Below are 25477 nucleotides of genomic sequence, written 5' to 3' on the forward strand. Positions count from 1 at the left end.
GTATTGTGATTTGACGTCGGACACCAGTCAACTCAGTTGTGAATGAGTACCTGAGTCAAATCAGGGTAATAATGTCGGACGAGCGCAATGCTGACCACATTGCCTCCTAGTGTACCGTTACGGTCTTGAATGAAGTGCTCTAACACACTTCAAGGCCCTGATCCAACATGGATTGTTGCGCCAACGATTATTATTATTATATTATATTTTATACTACTACCAACTTTTATAACTCTGGGATAAACTTAAGGGTAGTTTTACTCAATTTTCCCAAAAATATTAACTTAAGATATCGATATGGACAGTATTTTGAGGCCTGGGCACCATATAGAGGCAGCTTCATGAATTTTTCAGATTTTTCGGTTAGGTAGTTTCTGAGAATGGGTCCGTTAAAGAAATCACCCCTTACACTCCCCGCCTTTCTAGCAAATCTCAAAATTAAGACCGGCTTCGAAAAGTACTAATCGAGACCTGTCATTTGATACCCTACATAACTATATTCGATGAAAAAAATTTTGACATGCCCGTTCTACATGTATGGGGACCTTCTCCCTAAATCTCAACGTAGAAGCATATCACGCACTGCATGTCTGGGCGTTCACAGTTCCCGCCTTTTCACCAACAAAACCTTGAAAATGATTGGAACTGTGAACGCTCACGCATGCGGTGAATTATAATATATTGCTGCTCGTTGAACTTGAGGGGGTTCCCGAGTCATCTAAAATAGGAGAGCATATTTTTTTTTCCACCGAATATAGCCATCTGGGGTATCAAATGAAAGTTCTCGATTAGTATATATATATTATCGTACCTAATATAGTAATTATTAGTTAGTAATCCGAAGCGGTACTAGTTTTGACATTGGTTACAAAGAAGAGGAGCGCGGGGTTCGGATCCCATCCATACCCATGGTATGTAGGCTCCGAAATACTCTCTGTTACGATATCTACCCAAATTACTATTCCGTAAGAGAAAAAATGAATATCGAGTGTATTCAACGTATATATGTACACTACGAGCTATATATAAATGGAATCATCGGGCACCCAAATATTCTTACGCAAAAAATCAATAAAACCTTTTATACTTGAAGTGCCCAGCCTCCGATTTCCGACTTGTTTCTTATTATTATATTGAGAAAAAGGAAGATTTAAAAATATTTAAAATATATCTACACTCTCAACTTGGAAATGAGTACCTTTGCTTATCTTACGCGAATAATATTTTTTTCTGTTTCTAGATAGTATATATTATTTTTATGGGAAGCCCATTTCTGAGAGTTCATTATAATAAGAAAAGCCTGTTTCACGCAATAACACTAAAATAGTGTTATCAATTAAGTAAGTTTCCAGCTTATAAAACAAGAAGAACTTTTTTTACTCAGAATAGAAGCCACTGTTTGATGTCCCATAAATCAATAAAAGCCCAGGCAACTGTGGCGTCAATGATTGCATTCATTGTTATAAATAAATTCCAGCGTTATAATGTTCACTGGTCTGTTTCATATCTAAATTGAAGTCGGTGTTTAGGCATGTGTTTCCCAGCAAAATATTATCATTTTCTGATAAGTATGCGCTCAATTATCTCAGGTAGCGTATTATGTAATCTACAAAACAAATTTGTTTGGCTTAATCGATTCACATTAGTAATCAACTACAAGCATCGTTCGTGAGAATAATTCTGATTACGAAGAAATTCTTCTTGTCAGCGTATGTAAAGCATGAAGTCAATCAGAAGTTAGAGCTCATTCAATGACTTAACGATGTTGGCTATAGATAAGCTTGGTATTGCACAAGCATAAGTATTGCTTTAACCAAGATTCAATATAGTTCCATACCTGAAAACTTGTGCATATATGTACAACTTCATTAGATCCCCCGAACATACGTTTTCTAGTCATTAGGCAGGTCTTTTGATGAGTAAGACCACATAGTTGACGGGGACTAAAGCAATCAAAACTGTAGTGTGTTATCCTCCGTGCATATTCACCAAGTTTTCTGACATTCACGTTTGAATCACTCACTTTTTCTCAGTGAAAAGAAAAGGCGATGTGCATTTCTCAACGTGGCCTCTTTTCTCTAGTCGTTATTTGAAAGATTCTGTGAATAATCGAAATGCGTTGAATGCTTCCAGCATGCTCTAGAAAACAATGAAGCTTTAATGATCCCATTTTTCTGTTAGATCAAGAATACGGTCTGTATGTAGGCACAATTTTTTGAAAATTATTCGGCTTAGTTTAGCTGGCCTAATTCCAGGCTATCAGGGCCCGTTAGCAGTGCAATTTGCAATCGATATGATTGTATTGACATCCATATACAGAATACAGGAGAAATTAAAAGGACATTCGCAGTTCTCCTGGGTCTGTGTTCGTCGGAATAAAACTATGCAGTCTCGCATGGTGTAGATTGTACAGTGACTCATTTACAAGTGCGCTCGAAGGAAGATTTGATTGTGCAGAGTTAGAACAAGAATTAATAGGACATAACATAGCAAGTCAACGACGCCTGTACTACTTTGATTCTCTAAATAAGTCCTCGAAAATTATACACGTCAATCATGCTTCGCGTTCACTGGAAAAATTCGAGTCACAATTACTGATGAAGGCTTCCTTGTTGGAAAATGGAAATATACACATTATTGGCCCAACGTCAATTTGGCTTTTTGGAAGGATACAGATCCTGTCCGGCAGTCTGATACGCAGGGGAAACTATCCCGAGAGCCATACTCTGAATAGATCTGAAGCAAGACAACAGCTAAGTAAGAAACCGGTGAGGCAAATAAAGCCGCTTTTGTGTTAAAATTTATAGTACGTTAAATATGGGCACTAGTGTAGAGTATAAACCTTGTGACAATAACTTCATTTTTTACTTCAGGACTCGGTTGAAGTTGTGTGCAAACATTAATCGGAGTTGGCATTACTATCTTCCTTAATGTTCTGTAGCAATGGCATGAAGAGGTTTGGTTTTGGTCGCTTAAATGGGCTTAGCTTAATAATCCTGAAATGTCCGCGAGATTCGGGGAGTCTTTGCGATATAAGCGAATAACTTTCCATGTGATATGCTGAGGGTTCGATCCCAAACAGATAAATAACATCGCAAGCTAGGATCAATTCAAGTCCAGATTCTAATTCTGTCACCTTTCCAACAGTGCAGTGCAGAGAAGTGTGTGTATAAATCTTGAAGATGACCCACGCCCCGGTATCGAACGCAAAGCCAAAGATCTGTCTTTTAGGATATGGACGAAATAAGCATCTCAGATTTGGTGTCGTGTGGTCCCGGTTTAAGGAAACATTTTTTTCATTGGAATTAGTCGTTAAAAATTCTTTTTTATTCAGTCGGAGGCTATGTCCTCTTAAAGGCCTATATTATGAGAACCTACTTACTTTTAAGCGGGTTCTTCCAAGTTGGCGTCATTTTGAAAGCTTTATTGTCGATATGATTGCCCCGCATATTGCTCATTGTGGGCTTAACAGAGATGGTTGCATTTGTAATAGCTAAAAATAGAGCCGGGAAGCTTGGGACCTAAATATTAAAATCCTGATTATGACCACAAAATCAATTCATAAATATCTCAGTACGATCCTTATTGTGGAAGAACGAAAACTTGATAAAGGTTGCTCGACAATGCAGTAAAGAAGGGGATTGTGATACAATGACAACACCGCGAAGAGGGTACATAAAGTTCATATTGATTTTGAGCGCCTTCCCGTACAGAGAATGTATTCAATAAAATAGTTTGAAGGCTCAAGAGCAAGAGTTGCTCGTCCAATCAGATCAGTTGGAAATATTACCCCCTGTAGGTGTTGTGCGGTGAAAATTGACAGCTTTCCACATGGAGACAATCACATGCCAGTTTGCACCGTATTCTACATAAAGACCTAGGCGTACATCGTTACAAGTTGTAGATGATACAGCAATTGGAGGCAGCAGATCACCTACAAAACTGCACGTTTTTTGATTGGGCACTGGAAATGCATAAACAAGACCATAAATTGTCAAACTATCGCATGTGGTTGTGGAAATACAGAATAATTTTTACCGACCATGATTTTGTTGTGTTGCTTGTTGGAATGTGATACCAAATGATGTTTGCTTCCTTTTCGTAGCGTGAAACTGATGCTGCGGATGTGGAAAACTTTTTCAGTAAAGTGTGTCAGCTGCCACACAGCTAAAAAAAAGTCGGAAACCAGAAGCTCAGAGCTTCAGGTAAGATTGGTTTTGATGATTTTTTATGTAAGAACATTTGGCTACACAATGATTCCACCACTATATTTTCTGAAAATGAGTCCTGGAAGTAACTGTCCAATTTCAGACACCCGCATTCCTCCCATTCGCAACTAATGCTAAAACTTATATCTGCTTCAAGACGTACTAATCGAGATTCATTGAAAATATGTTTTCTCCCACCCTTTTAGGTATACGCCCCTTCCGCTTCCAAGTTCAACGTGCAGCAATGTAAGTCGAGATTCACACATTCTCACCAAATGTCGTGTCGATCGGTACAGTCGTTTCTGAGAAAAGTGCGTGTGACAGACAGACACTGAGCCGATTAATATGTTTCTGTTTTGAACGCTGACACTCACAATAATTGTTTGTAAGAACTAAAGCGGTATTTGGCAGATATTTCGTTTATTTTCTAAAGTTGACATATCCAGGAGTACTTTGAATTATAATTAAAAATATTACCACTATTTATGAAAAGGTTTTTTTTTTATTGATTTAAAATGCAGGGAAACTAAGTTCAGAGTTTAAAATTAAATGACGTTTTCGTTTGTGCGAGCAAGAGAGGTAAAGCTTCCACCAATCTAAAGATCAACACTTTAGGGAATGCTCCAAATCGTGTATCAGAATGGGCTCAGAGTTGGACGGTCCTTTGTCGTGGCAATTAACAGGGTCATGGACCTTACCACAAAGGCCATCAAAGAAGCATAAGATCAGTCATCACTCTTAATTTAAAAAAGACAAACCCATCATAAAAAATTACTTCTCTATTGCGACAGATATGAAAGCACTATAATCTATAACATAACCACGAGAGTGCCATGGGGCGCTTGTGACGATATATTATACATGATAGCGTGTTGTGTAGGATATGCGGACGACATAGTGATTACAATTTTCGAAAAACACAGGGATCATGCCGTATATGCAGCCATTGAACCTGTCTAAACTATAAAGGAATGATTGGAGATAAGGTAGCTTGATGGCGGACCACAAGACAGGCAGGGCTTATCACCGAGTAAACGGAAAAGTCCTTAAATTTAAAATGGAAGAATGTTTGATCTAGTTGAAACCCTCAATCGACTATGTTAGGGTAGTTAATTAGTGGATCAAAGCAACCAACAAGATTACTGCTGTCTAACGTATTCATCTCGATATTGTTATATTTATCACCTGTATCGGCTGTTTCGCCGAAGATTGTTCGTAAACTCCTGTAGTGTTTCAAGAGTTCCAAGCGTTTATAGGACGGCATCGGAACAGACAGTGTGGTGTCGTGATCGGGACGGGGCCAATCGACATTTTCGCGGTCGAAATGAAATATCTTCACGACGCCAGATGTACAATGTCGTGAGGACCATCGCCTATTGGAACATTTTGCCACTTTAGCTATTGAAGTTTTCGTTTGTGACAAAAAGTTTTTTTTATCAATTCGCATTTGTTTTTCCGTCGACTTAGAATAGACAGTTGAATTGATAAATTCCTTGGAGTGAGCAATTGACCAAACCCTCCCTCATTCTTAATATTAACTACAAATGGTGCATGTTGAACAGAGCAAGATTTACTGCGATATTAGAGAATGGCTGCTGCAATAAAATTATGATACATGAAACATATATGGTTATTATATTGCTCCTTATGTAAATGACGAAAATTCTTCTGAAAACAGTGATATCTGGTTTCCAGTCACGTGCCAGAACATCACGTCACCTGATCCATGAGGCCACTTACTGCCAAGTACTTGTCCAATCCGTCGGTGTCTTTCTAAACTACTTCAATTGGCTGCAAGTAATTCAATCAACTCGGCACCAAGAGCTTATGCAGGCTACGTGCTCGTATATACGTATATGAGCACGATTTGATACTCCACAGCCGCCATGTGATTGCAAAAATTATTTATATTCCGCCAATTCAATAATTCGTTCCAATCACTCCCAACTTCCACCACTTTAAAGCTATTCATTTCCTCAAGCCAACATTGGGTGATGTGTTGCTGGGAAAGTGAATTGTTGGATATGAGTCTCTCCGTCGCCACGGCTTCTTGCCACCGCAGTACCGTAGTAGGAAAGCCCGGCGAATAGATCAAACAATTCCACCCAATTGCAGGAGGATGGGCGGTGAAGAAAGGCTTTCCTTAGAATCTGAAATTAAGCCAGCTCAATTAAATGAAACAGAGAATATGTCGTCCTTGAGAAAGGATCTCCATTCAGCTCTCCGCAATCGATATGGGCGTCCTTGTGTCGAATGTATTATTGTATCTCGTCGATTATTTAACGCGAGCCAAGAGCCATTATGTGAATATGTCTTTCTGTTGCTATCGAACATTTCTTACAGCAAAGCGTAGTTGCTTAATCAGCTCTCTGTCTTGGGTGATTCACACTTTCGCCACGACACACTTCATTCGAGCTCGCTTGTTGTGACTGAATTGTTATCAGAAAGGCGATGTCATGATATTTCATGAAAACACGGATTGTAATGCACTAAAAAAGTTTTTCCCTGGAAAAGAAGTGACTATGATTGCTTTATTCTAAATTCCCCGAACCAGGTTAAAGGGTTACGAGCGTGATGATGAAAGGAGAAATGCTAATTTCAGCTGGGTTAATAGCTTAGTTTGGTTGGAAAAAAGAGGCTATGAACCTTTGAATTGACGGCAGGGGATAAGTAAAGTGTCACAAATATGATGGATATGCGACGCAATGGCTTCTATAGCAATTCAATCGGTATTGAAAAAGGAAAAACATACTTTGCTCCTTTTGTGAGCACTTTGGTTCCAGGTACTCCTTACTAATGATTGTAAGGAATGACACTCTAACATACTTTATCCTCATCTACCAATACAGGGCTTTTGTCATTACTTTATTGCAAGGAAATAAACTAGTCTCAAAACGGACTGAAACAACGAAAGCGACTAGCAAACGAACTCTCCAAAAAGATATCCTGTCTTGGAAATTCATCTTAAATTGATTAAGCAACAAAAACAGATATTTCAAACACTCACAATAGCCTCTCTTACTTTACTAGCATTTAAGGGGTGTCCTCTGCAAATGGAGTTTAGAATAACAATAACCCCAATTTATACTTGCAAGATGAGACTACATAGCTGCAGCACCTGATGGCAATTTGGAATGTATTTTCTCCTCTAATTTTACACAAAACCTTAAAAATGAAACCCATTTGGTAAAGTACTAATTGAACCCTTTCAGTTGATACCCGCTCTTGACTTCATTCGGTGCTATCCTCTCCTTATTCCAATTTAGCTGTAATCCCACAACACGTCTTTTCAGCAACCCTTTTCTCATTTTTTACCGTCAATATCAACAAACCCGTTTCCACGCCCTATCCAGTCAAGATCCTACGACATGCTGGCGACATCATCACGGATGATAAGTACACGGGGGACCGTCTTCTGAAATGAACTCAGTATTTAGACGAGCTCTGCCGATAAATCATCAAGAAACTGGCCCTAAACCTGCAAAATTACAAGCAATCGTCCTTAGAGGAGATGAAAATGATCTCAATATTAAAAATCGGTCCTAAAAGTCAATACTTCCTTGGTTAATTCGTATATATTTAATTATTTACTTTTAATCAATTTATTTACTATTATTACTTTCTAGTCCCAAATTGGAATAATTCTATGCGAGGAGTTTTTATTTTCTCACGACTCACTGCTAACTGTCCTGCCCGGTTGCCCCGTACCTGTCAACCTGCTGCCAACAGGTAGGTGAGCCAACTTCTTCAAAAATTATAGCAACATAACTACATAAAGTAATTTCTTGCAGCAGCTAAGCATGATATACAGCACCACATCCACCCTTCTTACTCCCATATCTTTGCAGACTATCAGTCTTCTCCATTACACACAGTCCCAAAGCCGAACGGTGAATAGAGACAATATGGTGATTACAGACGTCTGAATGCTCAGATCATTGCAGATCGTGCATGCCGTGTTTTCACGACCTTGGACTTAGCCAAGGCCATCAAATCCTTGGAACTCCAGAAGCCTTTTGGTCTGTGCAATGCGACCCAAACTTTTCAGAGGTTCATTCACTCTGTCCTACGAGACCTTCATTTTTGCTTCGGGTACTTGGATGATTTGATCGCCTCTGAGTCTGAACATTTGGAACATTTCAAATGCATATTTTAACGTTTCCTTGAGGCAGGTTTTGTATTTAACGTTGAAAAATGCAAATTCCTTCAATAGCAGGTGGAGTTTTTAGGCCACACGATTTTCCCTGAGGCAATCTAGACAAGATTCAGGCCATCACAGACTTCCCACGACCTAAAGCAGTCAGTACAGTATCTGCGAAAGTTTTTGGGCATGTCAAACATCTATCGGCGTTGCTTGTCCAAAGCCGCACAACATCAAGCGATCCGTAACGCCTAGTTGCCTGGGCCCAAGACCAAGGACTCATGCCATTCCCTCAATCCGACGTACTCCTAGCCGTATTCGTCGATGCCTCAGACATAGCAAGAGGTACTGCCCTTCACCAAAAAGTGAAATAAATCTGCAGTCATTGAACTTCTTTTTCAAGAAATCGAATACAGCTCTACAGAACTACAGCACCTATGATCGTGAGCTAATAGCCGTACATGGCAATTAAATAATTCCGATATTCCCTAGAAGGCAGGCAGTGTTCACGGACCACAAGCCTCTTACCTTCACTTTTTATACAGAAGCCTGACAAAGCGTCCCCTAGCCAACTTCCGACACCTAAACTTCATAAACCAGTTTACTTCAAACATCCAGCACGTGTCCCGCAAAGACAATGTAGTTGCAGACACTTTGTCACGAATTTCGGAAGTCAAAATCCCTGGCACGGTCCATTTCTCGGCAATCGCTGAGGCACAGAAGGGTGACGGAGTGCTTCATAGCTTCAGGAATAACCCCAAATACAAATTTCGGGAGCCAAAGAGCCACGATGATGGCACACGATGACTCTTCGCGGTCGCAAGCCCTACCTTTAGTTCTACTTGGCCAACGTACAGCCCATCGTGAAGAGTTTGCTGCCAGCTCCGTCAAACTAGCATACGGGGAGAATTTGACAATCCCTAGCGATCATGTGCTCGATAACTGGTTAGCCCTTCTCATTACTGGGCTTTTGTGCTTCCCCCGGGACGGCGTGGCCAAATTAAAATCCCCCCACCATTCCGTCATTCTTCGAGCAAGGTTAAAACCCCCAAGGACCTGGACGTTTGTACTCATTTTGGTTCACGTGGATGCTCCCCGAACGTCCTTGCAACAACCATATGAAGAAATAATAAAACTTGTTGTTTCTTTTTCGTTGGTGTGGGTATTTATTCTTGCAAATACCGATATTTCGGGAACCACTTGTTCCCTTCATCAGTGCAAACAACACTTGTTCCCTTCATCAGTGCAACAAGAACTTGTTTGCACTGATGAAGGGAACAAGTGGTTCCCGAAATATCGGTATTTGCAAGAATAAATACCCACACCAACGAAAAAGAAACAACAAGTTTTATTATTTCAATTAATTAATCGTTGGAAACACCGCATAATTTCACTCTGAACCATATGAAGTATTGAACAGAGGGGAGCACTTCTTTAGACTTGACGTCGACGACAGGCCCAAGAACGTCTCCGCGATCAGGCTAAAACCTTTTGCGCCGGGGCTGAAGTCTTGCGATCTGCCCTCTTAAAATTGGCGGGCCAGTAGTCGGGTTTTGTCGCTGAAACCTAGTATCAGCTCACGGTGGGGTAGTGTAGAAGCGCTGCAGTGTGGAGCCGCTTAACGGAGATTCATTCGAGCTCAACACTTCGCTTAGCTTGAACTTGGTGTCACTATGAATTCAAGCTTATCCAACATAACTCACATCAATCATCATCATGTGTGTCTGAGTGGTTGAAAGGCTAGGTATCTGATGAAGAGCTATGAATCTCCAGAAGATGAAACCTCATCTAAGAAGGTTAGAAGTAGACATCTAGTTATATCCTCACAGAACACCCAAAAAAACCCCCACATTATTATTTTAGGTTCTAGAGATAAAGCCTTAGATTAAGTTAACTGTATACCCACTCCAATTGGAACTTTGAAGGTTTTCAAGGTGTAGATTAACCTATTTCTTGATAATTGTTTTGGAGAATAGAAAGTTAGTACAATATTCAAGTGCTTTTGGAATTTTTAGATTAACTAACAAGACGGTTGACATAATAAGCCTTATTGGCAGAGATATTCGGAACATCCTATCTCTCATATCTTTACGCTCACTTGTCTTCCATGAAAGTCCAACGGTTAATTCCTTTTAATATATAACCACACCAATTCCCTGCATCTCTGGCGGAACATCGTTTATCAAATTCACTTATTTCATAAGTTGATTTACCAATACTAATCGAATTGGTGCAACTTTTGCCTTTGAATGCCAATAAACGCAAGACAAATTAAAAATGACCCGTTACACAATGCTTCTTTATCGAAAAGCACTTTAGAACTACCTATTCGAAAAAAAATGACCCCGGTTGTTTTTTGACCCCTCCCATATATATGGGGGAATAATAATAATCTTTGGCGCAACAATCCATATTGGATCAGGGCCTTGAAGTGTGTTAGAGCACTTCATTCAAGACCGTAACGGTACACTACAGTACACTGTAGGAGGCAATGTGGTCAGCATTGCGCTTGCCCCAGATTATTACCCTGATTTGGTTCAAGTTCGCACACAATTGTGTCGATTTGTGAAATTTAAACCGCAACATTCCGCTACGATAGCACAGCACTCTAACTCCCCGAGCCATTTGTAGACATGAGGGAGCCAACCTTCTTAAAAAAGTCTGTAATCCGGGATGAAGGAAGCAAGGAAGGAATCTGATGAATTGCAGTGACGTTACACTATATTTCAGCGCCTCTCCTCCAAATACCTTTGGCGGTAACCATTGGGCATTGCAATGTTTGGGCTCTCTTGCAAGGTTGGCTGCTCACTACTCGTAAGGAAAAATTGGGGATAATATTTCAAATTCTTTTGATGGACACGAAGACAGTCCCCAACACGGTTAAGAATTGTTCAATAACATAAGAGCAGCTCTTCGCCTTTCAATATTTTGGCGGTTATGCCGTGAGTTGTATGATGTGGACGAACCAACTCAAAGAATTTATCGTCCGCGCCCATTTCCACGTCACGAATTTCGAACGGAATCCAGTAGAGTACAGACACCTTGACACGTTTATAACCCGTTTCCCGGAACTAAGCCATATTCCGGAACAGAACGTAGTCAATCAACACCCGGTGGTAGTGAATAATAATGGAGTTGCCTTACCAACTAGGGAACAAATTTTTCAAGACGTTTCAATTCAACTCGGTTTGGAGTCTTATAGTCTTCAATACACCGGATTGAACAAAGGAGCAACTCAAATATCAGTAAGGCACTCCCTAAACCCAGTAGTTAGGAGAAACGTAGTAACTAGAGCTACCAAAACTAAACTTTATTACCATTTCTGGAATGATATGTGAGTTGCTAATTTAGAAACTTGCGATATGTTCCATCGCATCCGCAGGTATAAAAGGAGCTTTCAGCGAAGGGGGGAAAACAACTTGTTCTCCCAGAACCAAAGAGGATTTTATAAAAACCTCATTAACTCAGGTCGGGAACTTCGATCTGGAACAGGCAGTAGACTTCTGGAGAAGTGTTAGGAGCCAACCCAACCATTGCAATTTACAAGCAGTATTGCTCCCACACTTTAGGCATTCATGCGTTCATCGAAATGACCATGCCTGATAAAACTTAAGTCGACGTTGAAGCAGCCCTTGATAACTAATTGGAAGGCGCAGGAGTTGACAAGTGTCACAACTTCTGGCTAAAGCAGTTTAAAAGTCTACACAGGGTATTGACGAACCATTGTTCACCAAGTGGCTTCTTTGGGTAGTGTGGAGGAAACGATATTTCTCATCAGTTATAACGGATCGCTAGAGTGAATAGAATATGTAATAACATAAGAGACGTTAAATTTCTGGATAGGTACAGATGACGTTTTCATCTTTTTAAGAGACGCGGGAGGGGATGGGCAGTGTTCTGCATATTGTTCTTGTAACTTAAAATTTTGATTGCAATTTCATGATTCGCAACAGTAGAAAAAAGTGTTCTTTGTGATCGACGTATCAATGAACGTCTCAAATCTAAAATTTACCGTAATGTCGTCCGTCCTGTCGCTTTCTATGGTTCTGAGTGTTGGCCGACTATAAAAGACAATGAACTGCGTCTTTCGGTAATGGAGATGAAAATGTTGCGTTGGCCTAGTGGCGTGACACGGTTTTATCACTTCCGAATTGAGGATATCCGCGATCGTTATGGGTTTGCACCGATCGTGGAAAAATTGCGAGAGAGACGTCTTCGATGGTATGGTCATGTAATTCGTGCTAACGAGAATTAATTTGCCAAGATTGGTCTGAACATAGAAGTCGATGGTAAACGACCAAAAGGCAGGTCGAAACAACGGTGGATTGGTACGCTGAAAGGGGATTTAAAAGCTTCGAGTTTGCACCCAGATCAGGCATTCGATAGAGCTAAATGGCGAAACCGATCACGACGAGCCGACCCCGCTTGTGAACGGAACAGAGGCTGAAGAAAAAGAAGAAAGTGAAAGTAATTACAACGAATGTAGTTAGTGGACCGATTTTGAGTCTATGTGAGGGGGCGGGGACACTTTTACAACTGGGTTACCACAGATGAAAAATTTGCGCTTTTGGGTTTTGGAGCATTATTTTGTAGGTTGCATTTGGTATGTTATTTAAATCTTTAGGATGATCTAATTTGGTGCATTTGAGGCTAACGCCCACTAGAAATGGTACAACAAAACAGAATATTAGTGTGTTGGCAAGATATGCATATTAAAAACACTATTAGACAAATGGCTGCATCAGTTCCAGATAAATGTCTGTTTCAAATGAACATTCATTCGTTTCAGGCAAACCTCTGCAACAGACAAGCATTTGCGCTTGCGTCAGACAAATGTTCGTGTCTGTCTCAGACATCAGACAGATATGAGTGTGTTTATGTCAGACAAATTTTTCCATCTGAAACGTACATAACGACAATGGCCGCTTACGATATTATATACATATATGTATGTTTATGAATTGGGAATATTGGTATACTTGTGCGCATTCCAATTCAAAATTTCGGCTTGGTACGCATGTGTTCGTAGATATATTTATATGGCTACAAACTGAAAGCAATCGTCCTCATCCCCCTTTCGGGTCATGTATATGCGTACCGTGAAGGGTTATTTGCCTTTTGTAGTTTGTAGGCAGATACATGTCTACAAGCGTGATCACAACAAGCCGAAATGTCGAATTGAAATGTATATAAATATATTTTTGTACTGCAACCACAGCCGCAATTGTCGAGTCTCGTTGGCATGATCACTACAGTTCAATGAAAGAACCATCCATCGATTTTTTACCAACGATAAAGGTCCCAAAACATTCTCGCCATGCGTAAATGACGTGAAGCTCTTGATTTTCTAGACCATAAACACGGAAAAAATGTTGTTTGGAAATTGTTTACCAATTGAAATCTCGAAATATTAGGTTAATGATCGTCACCGATACTCGAAATATTGACCATGTGGCAATCCGGTTTTTCGGGATTTCACTTTGCCGAAAATCCCCAAACGGTAACCCTTTTCTCGCAAAATGTACACCTTAAAAAATCGAGACCGGCAGCCCTGCTGTTTTCTGCCGTAAGCCAGCCACTAGGCACAACCGCTCCACCCAAAATAATACGATTGATTTAAGGCGGCAATCCTGTTCACGGCATCCTCATAAAAACAAAGCAGCATCCCTTCGCAAACATCACCCAAATTTTTCAATATTGCCCAATCCAGAAACATCCATTGTAATTATTCACAATTCATAAGGAAATTACAAAACCTTTCAATCCAAATGCGGCTTTTGCTAGTTATCAGACAAAACTGCTGACCAATTCTGAAGCAACTGATTTCCATACAACTTTCTATCAGTCACTTGAAATCATTCCACTAATGGACAAAAATTTTAAAATTAATTCCTCATTTCTGACTTACATTGAGTTTTCAATTAATACACACAACCAAATTTTGCAAAAGATTATCCCACGGTACGTACATATGAGCATATAAATTGAACATTGCCAGACCACTAACGGAATACACATCAACATCATCAACGGCGCAAGAACCGGTATCTGGTCTAGGCCTGCCTTAATAAGGAACTCCAGACATCCCGGTTATGCGCCGAGGTCCATCAATTCGATATCCCTAAAAGCTGTCTGGCGTCCTGACCTACGCCATCGTTCCATCTCAGGCAGAGTCTGCCTCGTCTTCTTTCCCTACCATAGACTTTCCGAGCTGGATCATCCTCATCCATACGGATTAAGTGACCCGCCCACCGTAACCTATTGAGCCGGATTTTATCCACAACCGGACGGTCATGGTATCGCTCATAGATTTCGTCATTGTGTAGGCTACGGAATCGTCCATCCTCATGTAGGGGGCCGAAAATTCGGAGGATTCTTCTCTCGAACGCGGCAAAGAATTCGCAATTTTTCTTGCTAAGAACCCAAGTTTCCGAGGAATACATGAGGACTGGCAAGATCATAGTCTTGTACAGTAAGAGCTTTGACCCTATGGTGAGACGTTTCGAGCGGAACAGTCTTTGTAAGCTGAAGTAGGCTCTGTTGGCTGACAACAACTGCGCGGATTTCATTATCGCAGCTGTTATCGGTTGTGATTTTAGACCCTAGATAGGAGAAATTATAAACGGTTTCAAAGTTGTAGTCTCCTATCTTTATTCTTCCCGTTTGATCAGTGCGGTTTGATGTTGTTGGTTGGTTGGTTGGTTGGTTTGCGGTGCTTACTTTGTCACCATATATTTTGTCTTGCCTTCATTGATGTGTAGCCCAAGATCTCGCGCCGCCTGCTCGATCTGGATAAAGGTAGACTGTGGATCGTGTTTTTTTCACATAATGTCAATACCTTCAGCATAGGCCAGCAGTTGGGTGGACTTAAAGAGGATCGTACCCCTCGCATTTACCTCAGCATCACGGATCACTTTCTCCAGGGTATACATGTAGTTGTACATATATATGTGTTTCTGAACTGAAATTGCAGCTGAAAAAGATAAAAGCATCCCAGCAAAGAATGTCTCCTTATTCTTTCTAGTAAACCCAAAATCGTGTCAGTATAGAGGGTTTCAATTTCAGTGGAATAAATTATGTTAGTCATCAAAGACAAACGAACAGAAACTCAGTTGTTTCCAAAAAGGATTTATGCTACGAGTATGTCAGTACAAAACCTTAAAAGCAGTTCCATTTTCAATTTGCATAACTCTAGAACGCATGCGCCCCTAAATTCAATCAACAACTAAACAATTGTTACTTACTCTACCCATTGTATCTAATCCATCCATTGACGTTATATTAGTTAAAATATTTGCAAACCAGTTAGCAACTGCACAAATCACAAACAACATCGATCGTAATGGTAACTACGGGGATTTCGTATGATTCCATGATTATAACTACGATAATTACGATTTCATGATTGCAATCGTAATCATGGCTTGTGATTGTGATTACATTCGTGTAATTACAAAATCACGCGCATTTCTGATTATAATCGCAATCATAATCATGATTATGATTTTGCCCAACTCTGTCTCATTTCCAAGGAGTGGGGTACCTCTTGCCCTTCAAAATGTCGACCGATTACTTGTCTTCCTAATATTTAGAAGATTTTCACTTCAGTTCTCTGTTCATGGGTACTATAAGTGTTACGCTTGTACAAAAGCAACCCGAATGTCGTTCTTCTCCTCAGAACAGTGATGACGAATTGGAGTACGAAGCTATCGGCATCCCCACAAACATCAAGGGAGATACCAATCAAGCGTGGTATGTTCCAAGGCAACTATTGAAGCTAGATTCGAAGTTAAGCATGGCATATTGTTGTTGTTGAAGATATGGATTCAGACGACGTCTACAAATACCTCGGCATCTTGCAAGTAACAACACTTGCTATAGAAATAATTAAATCTAAGTTGCTAGCGAAATTTGAACTGAACAGTGTTTGGACCTTGTCTTGAAAACTAAGCTGTTCGGGAAAAACAAAATCATGGCAATCAACACCTACACCATTTCTGTCCTTTTATACAAGTTCGGTGTGATACAGTGGAGTAATACGGATTTAGAATCTGTCAATAGACGCGTAAGGGTAGTTCTTGCAAACAGCAAATGAGCATCACTATCCTACGCCATCAGGGAGGAAGGTCATGACAGATAAAAAATTGTCCTTTCAACTTGAAAAGCAGAGAATGAGATCCCACGTCGTACGTTACTTCAGTTCAACAGAAGATCGCTATTTAAAAAAAGAAACTCATTCACGGAGAGGACATCATTGAGAACATAGCATTTGCGTGCAGGGTGCTCATCAGTACCGAGTACATCAGGCGTCATATCTCTTGCAATTGCAAGATTTCGGAACACTGTTGGAAAACAAGACAAAAAAATCCAAAACTACGGCCGCTGGTGGACGATATAATGCAGTCGTGGACACAGTAAAAGATCGAAATAGTCTCAATCGTAATTTCGGTGGCAGGATTAGCCCCGCAAAATTTAGATAAAGTGCTGAAAACGCTCGACCTAAGGACCATGTGCTGCTCCCATATAGCAAAACTGAAAGAACACTAGCACGGAACAGTCCCAACTTAATCTCGGTGTAGAAATAACTGCGTGTCCAGGCAAGGCAGCGAAAGCGAATCTAGCGCTGTGAATTCGTAGCGCAACATTCAGTTTGGTGTCACCTTCGGTAGAAACCAAGCTTCCTAGGTGTCAACACTTTCTACGCTCCTGGCCACTAATGCAAATAGGGAGAATACGATGACCTGTCAGACTGAGAAGCTTGGCTTTGTTAGTGTTTATCTTCAGTCCAACTCTACTTGTTTCTCTTTCCTAATACACAGCTGTTTGACTAACGTCCATGACCTGGTGAGAGAGCAAACAAATGTCATCAGTGCAGTCAAAGTGTTTGAGGAAAGATCATCCATGGAACTCTTTCACGTCCTCTGCATAAGGCAGCATGGAGAAGTTCGTCGACTACAAGAAGTAATATCGATGACAATCTGGGGCACAATAGTTCTTCAAGGACGCGGTGCGACTTTCCCTTAACAGAATAAATATCGATGCAACTCTCGTGGACTCCGCTTTGGGCCTCAAAATCCTCCGAGATTTTACCTTGTTGCAGTACGTGACATTTCGCGCCACTATATGTCATTCTGATAATAGCTATCAGTTTCTCTCTTGTATAGAGCGCGCCATATATATTAGGTTGTTGCACATGAAATGGCCGATTTGGCGATCAAGTGAAGTTAGTTGCTGAATCACATCACTACCAGTTGGCGCTGTTGGTGTCGGATAATGAAGTGTAAATACTCCTACATTTAATCAAGGAGTCATTTCAGTTTTGACTATCGTTGTGATAATAGTGAATAAAAAGGATGGAAGAACGTATACTTTTTTCTGTATGAGTTCAAACTCAGTAATAAAGCAGTGGAGGCGACCACGAATATTAACAGCGCATTTGGACTTGATATGGTAAGCGAACGAACCACACGGCGGTGGTTCGAAAAATTCCGGTCAGGTGACGTAAACCTTCAAAGTGAGACATTCAGGACCATCGATTGACAACGGCGAACTGCGTTTGCTAGTCGAATACGACACACATCAGTCTGTGAGAGACATTGCAGAGAAACTGGGGGTACACTATTCGACAGTTTCCCGGCACTTGCAATAACTTGGAAAGGTAAAAAAGCTCGACAAATGGGTTCCGCATGCCCTCACGGAGCAAAACATCAGCTTCGAATGCAGTCCTTTACTCTCCAGCAACAGAAGCGATCTCTTTTTGCACAGAATAATGACATGTGATGAAAAGTGGATATTATGCGACAATCGGCGCCGATCAGCACAATGGCTAGATGCTGATGAGCCACCGAAGCATATACCGAAACCGAGCCTCCATCCGAAGAAGGTAATGGTGACTGTTTGGTGGTCTACTGCTGGAGTCATCCACTATTCTCTAGGTGCCAATGAGAAACGATAAATGCACAGAAATACTGTGACCAACTCGAGGAAATGCACCAAAAATTGAGTATTCAACGGCCGAGATTAGTCATCAGAGATGGCGTGATACTCCTTTACGACAAGGCACGCCCTTATGTGTCCAGAACAACGGTTCAAAAGCTGAACGAATTGCAGTATGAGACTCTGCCTTATCCAACATATTCACCGGACCTTTCGCCAACCGACTACCACTTTTTTAAGCATTTGGATCATTTTTGGCGGAAAAACAATTTAGAGATCATCATGGCCTCCGAAGAGTTTATCAACACCAACAACAGATTGGACTTATACGAAACTGGCATACATGTATGCCGCCGGGAGAAGTGTTTTGAATCGAACGGCACCTATTTTGAATAATTAAATAAATTTTTGCAAGCTTTCCAGTCGTTTCAAATGTTAGTAGCAAATCGGCCATTTCATGTGCAACGACCTAATACTTCCTGTTCACGCTGTCGAAACTTAGCTCCTAACTACGGCTGCGTTTCGGACAGAGGTGAGGTAACCGTCTACAAATTTGTTTCTGTTTCGAAGGAAACTGAAGCCAAATCCCAAGTTCCATTGTCGTTCCACTACATCGAATGGCTTTCGCTATTTCCATGAATACAACATATCCACGTTAAAATTAAATAAGTTCATGCTAAATGTTATTTGGGATTCACTTCCTGTTGGCGACGGATTACATGCAATAGCCTAAGCCTAAGGCATTGTTAGCTCCATGGGTAAAGCCGAAGTTGCTTCCTAGTTCCGACCATCTTAATGCGAAAGATGGTTTGAGCTTGGCTAGAACGGAAGAGTTCAGAGGGCATCAAATCAACTGCTTATCTCGATTCTAGACTGAAATTATTCTTTCGCGCGTGCCAACAAGCACAGATAGCCGGAGGTATTTGCAGAATTTTCTAGAGCTGGACGCGTTTGAAAAACAGGGGTTTGCAAGGTCAAATCCCCGCACACGCCTACGCCACAACAAAGTAGAAAAGCTGATGAACAGATTAGCGAATGTTGTCTTGCCAGAATCGTTGGCAATGGGCCAGCAACGATGGTGTCCATTGCGGCTACCAACGTTCTAATTTTGGCGCCAGAACTTCGCTTATTTCCAAGTTACAACTGTGTTTCGGAGGAAAGTACTACAATGGAAGCAAGAGTTGAATACTTACGGTTCCCTTAGCAGAGGTGCAATCTTATGCAAGCAATCCAAGAAGGATTCGTCCAAGCACCAAATACTCGGTTTCAAAGGCTGACTGTTCACGTTTAGGATCCGGAACAGGATACACAGGATCACAGCGATTGCGGTAAGGAATGCGGTCGACATGGTGCAAATTAGGCGCACAAGCAGCAGTCGGTCCGAAGAGAAGAAAAAGTCACGGAAAACCTCTAAAATGTTCTGCCGATTCTGAACGTAGCTGTCATACAAATCTGCGTAGGATAACTGGGCAAGAGGCATTTACAAGGGAGCGCCCACTCGAATTCCTTCACGTCCTTGGAATGCTTGGGGTTGTTGCCGCGTAGCGCCTTGCACTCGCTGCAAGTGCAAGTGTCCGAACGGCGTGGATGCAGCGCTGAAAATCGTCGAGCGGGTCGACGACCGAAAACGTGCCAAAGAAAGCCGCGTCTACCGGCGCAGAAATCTTCGCGAAGGCCAAGTCACTAAACGCAGTTTGCTCTGCTCGCGCTCGCTTGTCGCGGAACGTCTCCTCGATAGCCACTCCGACGCCACACGGCAATTACAATTTTCATCCAATTTAGAGTTCGCGAATTTGTCAGGTCCAAGGCTTTTTCCAGTTCACGTCAAGGCACCGCCAATTCGACAAATAAACGACGGGCACGCGATCAGCTGACTAATGAGCTCAGCCCAAGCGTTCCCTGAGACGGCCAAAGGTGTTTCTAGGATCCACGGGAAATTTCCACTAAGAAACTGTGGAGCAGTGGCTCTCCGTTCACTATGACTCCACGCGGACACGGTGCCTTGCTGGGAGGTTCGCCACCGGGACAGCTTTCCAACAAAACCAGACCGAAACACAGAACTAGAATGTTGGACAACGACCGCGCCACTAAACCTGTCCACCTTTCGCTCCACGAACCAGAGAGCAAACGATGAATGGAAAAACTGTCCCCAATTCGCCGTGTTTACTGTTTTCTTTGGGCAGACTCGCCGTGACTTCTGACGTTTGCTTTGGCTGTTTTGTTTGGAATGCCAATTGGAGAGTCATGTTTCGTCGGCACGTTCAATGCCCCAATTGTTCGTGAGGTGCTTGTATACGATAGGAAATTTCCAATTGAAATTGCACCAAGATTTTCTGCCATCTAGTATCTGCAATTGAAGTTATTAAAGCCATGACTTCAACCTGGATCAGTTGACTTTAGTTTTATGACTGTCCAATAGATGGCAACGCAATAGATATAGGAGAATTTCGGCGATTTTTAAAATTATATCATTTATCTTCAAAGCCTTGTTCTGGTTGTGTGAGAAAATTCTACGCGTTAAAATTCACATATTTCGTGTAAACCTAAACAAGTAAAATTGTATTATGAACTTGTATAGAGACGGCGAGTTCAACAAAACAACAACGACGCCCAGCGAACCGTATCGCCGGTTGCCGGCCGGCACAACTGCGGTACGACTATCGTCATTTATTTAAATGGAATTCCAGACGGTTCGCTTCTTGTTAATCACCAGCCGAACGAAATGCGGAAAAAAGTACGACGGTAAGTGGGAAGACATTGAATTAAATTTGAATATTGCATGGAGACATAAGACTAGCGCTTGGATTGCAAGTGGTTCAGATTGGAAAGGTAAGGGTGGAACGGTTTACTGTTGACGGAAGTCAGTCGCTTTGGGCTATGGGAACAAAGCCAGCCAGGTAAGGGCGAACTGTGTTAGGGATTGTTTCATGGAATGCTTCGGATGAATGAATATGCCTCTCCGATTGTTAATTAGATGAATTTTAATTAGCTCTTAACACCGCTACTAGCCGATCTACTGGGGTCGCCGAAATTTCTTCGTAGAAGGAAAATCCGGGCCCGCGGTAAAAATTATACGGACTCAAAGCCTGCCCCACTCAAAGCCTCAACTCACTTGGGGATCAACGAAAAACACAAAATTCCAGGAACCCCTATTTTCGTTAAGCACAGAAGTGATACGATAAAAATGAACTGCATTGAATGTGTTGAAAACATGCCGAAAAAATTACGAGTTATGATTTTATTTTCAGTTTAATGTTATAAGACGTTTTGTTGAGGATGTATCCTGAGTCCGCATCCACTTGACGACGGACCGGACCACCTGCGAATCGACTTACTTTCTCTCTTGTGGTTCACGGACCCCCCTTTTTTAGGATAAATACCCAAGTTTTTTTTTTTTATTTTTTTTTTTACAAAAATTGACAAACGATTTCGTCCAGGGCAGTAGCAACTTATTGGAGGCTGACCTGTGTTCACTTCGGTCTAGTTTAGGCCTGAACATATGTCGGATTCCACTTCAATATAATTCGCAATCATGTCGTGTTTCGATTATATAAATGGAGCGATCACTTCACTAACCAATTGTACTTTCAGGTCCCTATGCAGACCCTCATTATGAATGAACTAGGGAGCGTCTACTATGCTTCCAAGTACTTCATTTTGGAACGTTTGTATGACCTTATGAATGTATGAAGGGAAACTGCTCGTGCGAACAGATCGTGAAGGGTGGGCATTTTAAGCTTTTGTGGGACGGGCGTGTAACAAATTGACAGGTTGTAATAAACAAATCCAATTTCAATGGTTAAACGACAATCCTGAGTGGCCGTTACCTAGCGGGAAGAGCTGTCTCAAAACCTAAAAGAAATTGACTAAGTTGACCGTGAAGGTCCGCTCGCAAATACTGGAGTTCGTTTGAGCACTACGATCCCTCACGTGTCATTATGCAAAACCCACGTGTCTATACCAATACGTGGGTCCGCACCTGATCGTGAAAATAATTGCACACACATAACGACTTCCGAGAGCTTAACGAGCTAACCAAAACGCGAGCTAAAACCAGAAAAATGAAAATAAAAACAAGTCGGAATATCGGAGCCTCGCGCTTCGGGTGAAATATACTTTATTTGTGCAGATATCGGAACCGGATGTATTTTGAGGCCTAGATTTCGTAGAGATGCACCACTGTGATTTTTTTTTCAGATTTTTCGGTTGGATAGGTTATGAGAACGAGACCTGTTACGCTTTGTTTTACACAAAACCTTAAAAACGATGGCTCGACCGCGCGCGTGGAGCCGTATATCTCCAGACCCGAGTACCGCGATCGAAGGAGGAAGATCCGTGACTCGATTTCTGTTTTTTCTGCCTCAGATGTTTATTGAGGCGCGGTCTCTGAGGTTCCCTCTTTCTTTGACGCCCTCTGGCCATTATTATGGAGGATGTTTTTATAATGTGGGAGTTTTGCGTACTTGTACTTCATGACGCAGAAGTATATTTTCATACAAAAACGATAAATGGGCAAATAACAAAATAAAATAAATCAGTAAAGTATCCAAGGAGAATTTAAGAAGAGAAAACCATAAAATAATACATAACTAAAAATAATAAAATAACAAGTCAGGAAACCGGAAACCTGGCTCTTTAGGTATCCCATTTATACGTAGCCCGTTTTGTATATACATTTATCATATCTGACTATCCACTTTAGTGATATTGATATTTAGTTGCAGTAAATTAACACGGTAAAGTCAAATTTGAGCTATTGTAACTTTGTTATAAATAGTACGATTTGATCAAACTTGAGATAATATGCTTCATATTATATTTTATACTACTACCAACTTTTATAACTCTGGGGGGTTAACGGGAATTTACTCAATTTCCCCAAAAATATGGTAATATATTAGTATTAACTTAATTTGAACAGATATCGATATGGAGAGTATTTTGAGGCCTAGGCACTATATAGAAGCAGCTTCATTCACGGGTATATTCGGTGAAAAAAAATTGTACACCCCCTTTTACATGTATGGGGAGACCCCTCCCCCCCTAAATCTCACCGTACAAGAATATCACTCACTGCATGTCTGGGCATTCACAGTTTCCACCTTCTCACCAAATTTCGTTTCAATCGGTATAGCCGTTTCTGAGAAAATTGTGTGACAGACAGACAGACCTTGTGAGGAGTGGCCAGAACTCCCATCAGGCGCGACCCCAGCTGGCGGATTGGGGCATACCTATTTATGTGTAAATATGTGTTCATGCACTTTTCTTTTCTGACTGTGCATGGACTAGTGTTTGCTCATCTCTGGTGCGTGGACCAAAATGGCTATGGGAAGGATACCCAGAATGTAAAACCACATGGAAGACGAGAGAAGCAGTAAACTTACGGTGCAGGGGCTCGGAACCTCAGTACCGGCGGCTTTTAGGAGTGAGCAAGCGGACTCCCGGTCGTCGATATTCCTCGACCGCAGTGCCTCGGTGGTGGACAACTTGGCCACCTTGGCATATAATGTTACAAGTGATTTGGATCTGGAGAAGGAGATGTTCAAGCGAAGTACGACCTTACCGAGTACACCAGTAGCAAGACCAAACAAAGATGAACTGAAGGCAGATCGTTGGACGACAAAAAACGTGATAACACCCACCGCATATGTTCAACATGCGCGACAGCAGGAGGTGCCCCAGGAACAAGAAAGGGATCCATTCAAAAGAAGCTCAGCAACTTTGAGATCTCCACCAACGCTAAAGACGATGAAGGATAAAATACCGGCAAGATCAATAAACGCCAAAAGTGAAGGAGCGAATAAAAGGAGTAACCCTGCCGGTATTTATAGGGAGTAGAGTCGCGATCCGGAGGAATTACCCTTTATCCAGCTTGGGGCAAAATAGTGGAGCTGTCCGAGTTCATCAAGACAAGCACAACGTTCACCAAGCTATAAAGAATATGTTGAGGGCTATTAGAGTCCTCTATAATAGATCGCAGATGAAGGAAAAGAATACTAAGGATACGCCAAACCCCGTTATACCAACAATGTCACAAGCGACTCTTAACCGTACTACCATCGAATCACGGCGAAATAAACGAGTACGAGAAAAAGAGGGGGATCCTTTCAATAATCAGCAGGCGCCTAAGAGAAAAAAAGGCGGACAGGAAACTCTGAAAACCAGCACTAATAGCTCTGAAAGAGGAAAGCGTACAGCGAATTTAGAAAAGTCGACCAGCGTTGCGAAGCCCAAGACGAACGGAAACTATCGATGGACTAAGGTTACCCGCAAAAAAAAAAACGAAAGGAAAAGGAAAAATGTGAACTCGTCCAGATGTGATTGTTATCTCCAGTAAGGGTAATCTGTCCTACCCGGAGATACTCAGAAAGGTCAAAGCAGATCCCGACCTAAAAGATATGAACGGAAATGTGAACCGAATCCGAAGAACCCAAAAAGGGGATCTCATGTTCGAGTTGAAAAAATTCAGCGTGGGCAAAACTGATGACTTTCGCACTCAGGTGAAAAACTCACTTGGAAGAATGCCGCAGTGCGTGCCCAAAAACACGAGATCTACATACAATGTAAGGATCTGGATAAAATGACATCGAAGGGAGAAATTTGTACTGCTCTGAAGGAGCAATTCAAGTTGGAAGAACTTGCCGAGGAGTCTGTTGTGAGTTTACGAAAAGCCTATGGCGGTACTCAAACGGCCACAATACGAGTACCAGCGGAGGCAGCGCAGAAGTTGTTGGCGGCTGGAAAAGTTCGGATTGGATGGGTTGTCTGCCGTTTAAGAGAACAAATTTCACTGAAGAGGTGCTTTAAATGCCTGATGTTTGGGCACTTTGCGAAAATATGCACCAGCAGCATTGATCGACCTGCTCGATGCAGAAGGTGTGGGGATAACGGTAATTTTGCCAGGAAGTGCAATAGGGACGGAAGTAGTAAGTGTCCGGAATTTAGGAAGGCGCTCACTGCAATGAGAAAAAGAGGTTTATTCAAATAAACCTCAATCATTGCAGGGTCGCTCAGGATTTACTTGAGCAGACCACGTTCGAATCTGAGATGGAAATCGCCATCATAAGTGAGCTGTACAGAAACCGTCACGGTGGCATATGGGTCACAGATTCGATTGGCGGAGCGGCGATATGGGCTTGCGGTCGACAGGTCATACAATGTACTGCAAGTCAGGCAGCCAGTGGCTTTGTGT

The 25477-nt window shown here is 41.6% G+C and overlaps 1 protein-coding gene across 1 annotated transcript in view; it reads right to left on the minus strand.

Annotated features, from left to right (window-relative positions):
• Positions 1-20426, minus strand: part of LOC119647303 (abhydrolase domain-containing protein 2) — a 100832-nt gene extending 80406 nt beyond the window's left edge. Inside the window, exon 1 of the mRNA XM_038048214.1 lies at positions 19479-20426. Within this exon, the coding sequence (XP_037904142.1) occupies positions 19479-19765 (287 nt within the window). The 5' untranslated portion in view covers positions 19766-20426. The remainder of the gene's footprint in view (positions 1-19478) is intronic.
• Positions 20427-25477: the final 5051 nt, after the last annotated feature.

Source organism: Hermetia illucens, chromosome 1, assembly GCF_905115235.1.
Source record: "Hermetia illucens chromosome 1, iHerIll2.2.curated.20191125, whole genome shotgun sequence".
Taxonomy (NCBI): domain Eukaryota; kingdom Metazoa; phylum Arthropoda; class Insecta; order Diptera; family Stratiomyidae; genus Hermetia; species Hermetia illucens.